General features: G+C 39.9%; 1 protein-coding gene across 2 annotated transcripts in view; it reads right to left on the bottom strand.

Moving 5' to 3' along the window:
• Positions 1-5911, bottom strand: part of doc2b (double C2-like domains, beta) — a 97424-nt gene extending 91513 nt beyond the window's left edge. For both annotated transcript variants that reach the window (XM_016515563.1, XM_016515565.1), the window contains exon 1: positions 5256-5911. In XM_016515563.1, coding sequence (XP_016371049.1) covers positions 5256-5580 — 325 coding nt within the window. In that variant the 5' untranslated portion in view covers positions 5581-5911. The remainder of the gene's footprint in view (positions 1-5255) is intronic.
• Positions 5912-7578: the final 1667 nt, after the last annotated feature.

Raw genomic sequence — 7578 nt, 5'->3', positions numbered from 1 at the left:
ATTTTCTGACTGAGATCAGCAGACCGCCAAACTGTTTTTGGGTTTACAAATTCGTTTTTTTTTTTTTTTTACTTTTGATTTCAGTATGGACAGACAAATTAATTGCATTGTGCCCTGTTAGGACATGCTGCAAAGCACAGATATTTCCCAAAAAGTATGTGGGGAATGACATATTTTTAAATGTGTCAAAAACACTGCTAACAAATTTTTACTAATCTTTAGAACAATTTTTATTCATGTAAATGTTTAACCTAGATGAAGTCTTTACATTGCCCTATATCATTGGCAGCGCTGTGTTTTATTGAGTGTCTAGTGCCTGTAAGCAGTGTGTAGGTGTGTGGGTTGGGTGGTCTGCAGGGGCTGGTATCGTACAGTCGGCTGGTCAGATAAAAGTTAATCCTGTCTTAACGTGTGGATAGGGGAAAAATGGACACATCTGGAGGAGATCTGAGCATTAAAGCAAAACCTTAAAAATTACGTTTTCACCCAATGTGGTAAAAGAAAATAAAGATAAATGACAGTATTACAGAGATGCTATACCCGACTTGAGGTACAAGACAGCTGCTGAGCGACTGAAAAAAAAGAATGCTTCAAAGCAGCCTTCTCACTAAATAACATCACACACAAAGGCTGAACACTTCAAGGTAAAAGCCTCACAGGGCTTTAGTACAGCTGTATTTCTACTTTCTGTTCCTTTCTATTGTTAAAAAAGCTAATTTTATTAATTATCTCTAAAACCAATGTACTGTATGGCAGGTTTCCATTCTTCACTCTGTCTGTCAACAACTGCATCTGTCAATCTGTCAGTGAGCTCTCTGAAAGCACACAGAGACGTGACACAAACAACACACAAACAGAAAAACAAGACAACCCCATCAATGCTAGCCACAGATGGCAGACGGGACTTATGGCAAGACAGACACATCACGATCTATCCACTTGATCCAGAAAGGAAAGGAAAGGTTTTCCACAACCCAGTAGTTTTTTGTGTATAATACATCTCCTTAGATTTGCAACTCATTTTTGGGTGAACTAACCCTTTAAGAAGGTCATGTTGGATTGATCAGAGGAAAATAATTTACCGTTATTGTTGCCTCTGAAAAGTGAAAAATTGTAGAGTTGCTGTTTTTTTTCTGCAGCTGAACGGTGCATTAACACTGACAGTGACTAAATCTCTGGAGGTCAACATGCTGTACTGTTGGTTGCTAATAGCTGTATCCACCTGCATCAGAAGAGTTCCACTATTTATTTTTTATATTAAGTGTTAGTTTACCTATAGGACTTTTATTCATCTTCAAAAGACAAAATATGATATTTTTAATTAAAAACCTGAGAGATAAACACATAAATATTATAGTGCACATTAAAAATGGTAAACTTGCTGACACGTGAGAACAACTGACCTCATTGGTTCCTGTGGAAATTCAAACGTGCTTGCTTGACACACAAAATTAATTGGTTCTCACATGTCAAGCTTAAGTGATGTGCTCTATTTATGTGTATAAACGTCTTCAGAAGACTTATTAAACCACTGATTCATATGGATTCAGTGCCGGCCCCCCTTGCACTCAAAGATGATTTGATGACTAGGCCTGTGTGATAGAGTTTCAGTTTCGTTTTAGATTTTGGCTTCCATCGATTATGAAAACACACATTCCGTTCCTGTTCCTTTTCTGCGCTGTCGCCCTTCCTACGTAACATACGATTCAGTCAAATCATATATTATAATATACAAATTCCTGCAGGACATGCTTCATAAAAAGAAGAGTTAAAAGCGCGTTGAGCTGTGAAAGACACCCAGTTCCCCAGGCGGCTTCCTGTGCGCACGATCCGAGATAGCGAAAGAATAGGCTACTTTGGGCTTCAGGCATGTGCTTAAATGGACAAATACACACAAAAATGTGCCAAAATGTCCATCTTGGTAAATTTTCACTTAAATGCAGTCAGTAATGTCTTATGTGAACATAAACAGCTTGGGAAAAAGTAATCGAATGCTTGCTAGTATAGATCTGTTTATTCGGTCTTAAGTGACAGCAGCCAGTAAACTTGCTGCTCTCTCTGTCATTTAATGTTAATCAAACGACAAAAGAAAATGAGAGAATCATTTACTGCTCTTCACTGAATAACTTTAATAAGAATCAATGTATGTTTAATTCATATGGTGAAGATTATGCCATGTTTTATTTTTACGTTTGGTTACTTACTGTTCAATTTCTGTATAGCAGTCTAAATTGTTTATTTCATTTGTATCCTTCTATTAGATTTGTCCTATTATTTGAAATCTTCTTCTTTTTTATTGTATCACTGACTGTTTCAACTTACGTTTGTTTGTTGAGAATAAAACTACTCTGAAAGAACAGAGTAAGTGGTTGGGGTCATTTTGGGGTTTTTATGAACGCACCAACAGGGGCCCCCTGATATTTCACTTAGGGCCCTCAGAAGTCTGGGATTGGCTCTATATAGATTACTTTTAGGATGTTTACAAGATCAAGTTTTGGTTGTGTGGACTTTCAATGGAGGGACAGAAATATCTCAAGTTTCATTAAAAATATCTGCATTCATGTTTCAAAGATGAGCGAAAGTTTTATGGGTTTGGAATGACATGAGGGTGAGTAAATGATAACAGAATTTTCATTATTGGATGAACTAAAGCTTTAATATTCTCCTGTTCCATCGTAATACGCAGAGACAAATGTAAGCAAGCCATTCGTTGTTTGACTTCCCTTAAGTGTTATCAAAAGATTGATTTGTTCGTTTGAGCAACCCTACATGGCTCAAGCAATGGTGTGATTTTGGAGGCAGGACTATCCAGCAACACCCATTCAAAACAAATGTGACTTCTGGTCACTTCAATTAACTTTTATAAAGAATATCTCTTTGGATTTGAGACTTTAGTCTTTGCAACTTTACAGATCTTCTTTATGCACCAAGAGCTTGTAACACTCTAAAGAGAAAGGAAAAAATGAAATCGCATCATATGACCCCTTTAATGTGAATGCCCCATTCGACTAAAAATCTGAAGACTGTTCTTGTAAAATACCACCAGGAATATGGCATGTACAGTAGCTTTGCACAGAAAACACATACCTCCCTGGTACAGGGCTCACAGGTACTCATGGGTATTTTGTGGACTGCATCAGTCAAAGTGGCTTGTTTTTCCCAAAGCATCTGTGTTTAGTTAATTCAAGTCGAGAGGTCAGTAAGGCTTTCAGCATGAGTGACAAACAGGTGGTATTTAGTAAGTGGCTTTGAAGCCTAATGGGAATTCATCATTTTATTTTTTAATTCTTCCCAGCTTGGATACTATGTACTGATGAAGCAACCAGTTGTATGTTTGCAACTGACAAAAGTGCTCAGCTAAAATTCAAGTCCAATTTGTTTGGATCCGGCTCTTAATTAAGCTCTGAAACAGAAGACTGCTCTGTTTGCAATCTGTCCTGTAGTACTCAACTCATAAATGGTTTGTCAGCAGAGCTGAAGAGACGCCATCGCCAAATGTTTGTGGAAGTTCCTTGTAAACCATCTGTTGCATTAGCAAAGCTTCAAGTATGTTCCTTCATAGACAATTTTCTTCCTCTAACTTACTCAGCTAAACACCCTGTGAGACATTCGAACCATTAAATGCTCTGGCAAATTAGTATAATTGGCTTATTTGTATTTCATGAGTCAAATAACAAACATGTCAGGTTAGGATTTAATTTGTCTCTCTGTTGTGCAACTAATATGTGCATTGTGATTCAGACAACAGGCGAGAATGAGAGAACAGGAAGAGGGTTATGATTTAGAGCCACACACCAATGAATCACAGCACAATAGTTCCATGCTAATCTATCATCATAAAACACAGGCGCACCAGACCGCAGTCCCACAATCCTCTGCTTTAACGATCACACTCGCAGATACAGCATATCTACATGCATTACACTGCCTCGTGAAAGGTGAAGGACTGGTTATATTGGCCGGCATATTTCGTCAACCTGTGACAGAGTGTTGCGTATGAGCGATTGATATTGATTACTGCGGTCGACAGCAAAGCATGCAATTACACTAGGACAAAGATGCATTTCAGATAATCTTTGGGCAGTTAACATGCTACAGATTGCTTCTTGCTGTTACCCATCAATATGTCTTGCTTAAAGGGATAGTTCAGCTAAAAATGAAAATTCTGTCACCATTTTACATGAGTTTTATTCACCCTCATGCAGTTTCCAATCTGTATAACTTTATTTTTTTCTGTGTAACACAAAAGAAGATATTTTGAGAAATGTTTCTGGTTTTTGGTACATCCAATCAAGTCAATGGGGATCAGTGTTGTTTTGGACCCCATTGACATTGAACTCTAAATATCTTCTTTTGTGTTCCACATAAGAAAGAATGTCATACAGGTTTGGAACGACATGAGGTTGAGTTTTCATTTTAGGGTAATCTATTTATTTTAAACAAAACCTACAGGGGGTGCACTGAAACTAAATTGGACAGATCTGGCTTCTCAAGTAATTTGATCTCATTTTAAGGATGTTTAGAAATTTCCCTGAAGTAACAAAATATTGGTTTAGAAAAAGATTTTTGCTGTGCAGCTCAGTCTTGCATGCGGGTCAAAGGTTAACATCTGTCAGCAACAGATCATTGCGTGCTATGCTAGAGCCATCCGGGATTAGATCTAGACCCCATCGTTGCATCGTCATAGCCACTTGTTTTTCCATCAGCACACATGCTCAGGCACACACGTTGAGCTCAACACTGTATGGATTAACCCCATCTAAGACAGAGCACGATAATGATAAAATAACCACATGAGACCGCAGGGCTCTATCTAATCTAGTCTACAGGCTGCCATGATTGAAAACCGGGCTCCAAACGGAGAGGCAGGCCGAGGTCCATAATAGGATTTACATCTGGGACAGACAAGAGCTCTACAGATATAGATACACAGGACTGATGACTCGCACCTGATGCCCACAAGAACCGCTTTAAAGATGTGTCGATCAATGGAACGAAAACAAAAAAACAAACAGTAGGGTGCGAGTCACAACGAAGCTCGACGTAACCCATGTGTCCCATCAAACCGTTGTCTGTCTGAACCCAAAGAATCACGTGCTACATAAACCAAAGCCATTTCCAAGCATTCAATCAGAGCTGCAGAAGTGGAGCTCCATTCATACAGGTGGATAAAAACAAACAGGTAGAGGAATCTGAGGCAACAGTTGCCAATTCTACAGTGGCACAAAGACAAAGAGTAAGAAACAACTACTCACTGGAGTCGTCCGAATCGTAGCCTTCCACATCTGGCTCTTCCTCTTTCTTGCTGGCCACGAGTGCGGTGGCGCCGAAGGCTTGGTCCAGGTCGTCCTCATCCTGTTTGGGGTCCGTGGCCGGGCCCTCGGACTTCTGGCTGGTGGAGGTGCTCCTCAGGGAGCCGGTGCGGCTGAGGGCCAGGGGAGCTGTGGGGGGGAGACCCCGTGGGTAACGGGGGAAATAGTCAGATATCTGCTTGATGGGCTGAATGGGACCTGGACATACATCAATGGCCATGTGCTCCTGGATGCTGATGGTCGTCTTCTCGCCTTTGCGTTGTGTCATTCATGCAGCCCTTTTAAGGATGTGCCACCACCCCTGAACCCGGCAAAGGGTGGGGGGTAACAGTAAAAAAAAAAAAATAATGAAGAAAAAGAAAATTAAATAAAAAAAACAACCTTCAAAAGTAAAATCTTCCTTGCTCTGGTAATCTCTTAGTGTCCCTGAAGAGCAACTGAGCGTGTCTTGATGTGTAAGTGCATGTGTGTGTGTGAGTTTGCGATCGCAGCAGTGGGCTACATGAGAGGCTGTGGGCTGCTCCAGCACACTGTGGTCATGCCGTCTGCCAGTGAGCTGCGCTCAGACTACTACAGCACGCTAAGACTGTTACCGGGATGAATGCATGTGGGAAAGAGAGAGAGAGAGAGAGAGATAAGGAGGGGGCAGGATTATACGGAGGGACGGAGGGATTGGCTGATGTCATTGCTTAGCAACATGACGGTAAACAGGAATCGGGCGCGCGACTACTTAATTATGCTATTAGTCCATCTGTTAGAGAGCGGCTGGGTTATCTCTCTGTTCCTCCTCTCTTTTCAGTCTAGCTTCTGACTGAACTGCCATCGCAGACGCGCATGGCATGTGCTAAACTCCGGCACAATTATCGGCAACAGGTGCTAAATGCCTAAAGTCACACATGCCAGGTTATACATCAATCCGGCTATTCAAACAGCACAACGGGTAAATTGTAAAGGTAGATAAGAAGAAATGCAGTATTTATAATGCATTTAATCCAGTATCCATAATGCACAGACAGTGTTATGCATGCATTTGTGAATATTAAAGGGATAGTTCACCCAAAATGAAAATCCTGTTATTATTTACTCTCCCTCATGTCGTTCGAAACCTGTATGAATTTCTTTCTTCTACAGAATGTTTCATATGTTTTTGTCCATAACTACCCAAACTACACTGGACCCCACTGGTTTTCAATGGGGTCTTTCACTAAGACTTTTCTCAAAATATATTATTTTATGTTCCGCAGAAGAAAGTAAGTCACATGGTTTTGAAACGAGGGTAAGTAAATGCTAAGAATAACATGCTATGAAATTACCATTTAGTAACATGTTGCTAATTGGCTTGATTTTTGTTTTCCAATACAATGGCTTTCAGGCATTTTTAAGAGTGGCTTAAGTGCCGAAATAGTCTTTAGGGTCACTGTATTCATAACATTTATCTACATGAACTTCTCTTAAACTGATTACGGTGTCATGACAAATAACGACGGTAGAGACATTTACTGGGAAAATTGCATCAGCGTTCTGTTGCTTTATGAAAACTAGCAGGGGGCTATTCAACCTGTCCTCTGCTTTACAGCTACGATAAATTACAGGCAAAAGCCATTCTCACTTTTTACAATAGCAAAGATTTATAGTGAAAACAGTGAGTAATCTTGATGTACTCTCTCTTAAAAGACCTAGACAAGATGACAATCCAGCACTTTCGATTGACGGTGTCGCTTTTAACAAGTGAAGAGGAATGAGGAAAATGATGAATGATGGCGGGGGATATACGTAGGATGTAGCATGATGTTATTTAATCATGATTTTAAATGGTCGTTCATTATGTAGATCCGAATGTTTGCCATTTCCCACATGGTGTTATTAGGAGACAAAACCTGGCAATTCAGTTACTCTTATAATTAAGGAGTCGCCCCCATGCTCGTTGTAATTCTTCAGCGGAAAACACTTAGTGAGAGCGAATCTCATTATTTTCTGTCTATTTCCGTAATTCCTTCTGGAGATCCTTTCTTTTGTGCTTCCGGAAGACTCGTGTTTTTTAAAAAAAAAAAAGAAGAAGAAGAAGAAGAAGATGAAAAAGGCAGAAAAAAGTTTGATTACCTCCAAAGAGTGCTTCACAAGAAAAGTAGCACAGCTGCTACCATTTGTCATGCTGATAATGTGCAGGTTATTAATTTATTGATTCTAATGTCTGGCTGGCACAGAAATATAGCTGTGAACATAGCGAAGGCTAGAAAAATAGTACACAGTAAATGTAGGCAAGGAG

The sequence above is a fragment of the Sinocyclocheilus rhinocerous genome, unplaced genomic scaffold (genome assembly GCF_001515625.1).
Source record: "Sinocyclocheilus rhinocerous isolate Xijiao unplaced genomic scaffold, SAMN03320098_v1.1 scaffold597, whole genome shotgun sequence".
Taxonomy (NCBI): domain Eukaryota; kingdom Metazoa; phylum Chordata; class Actinopteri; order Cypriniformes; family Cyprinidae; genus Sinocyclocheilus; species Sinocyclocheilus rhinocerous.
The sequence above is the reverse complement of the archived record's forward strand: the minus strand, read 5'-3'. Positions and strand labels throughout refer to the sequence as shown.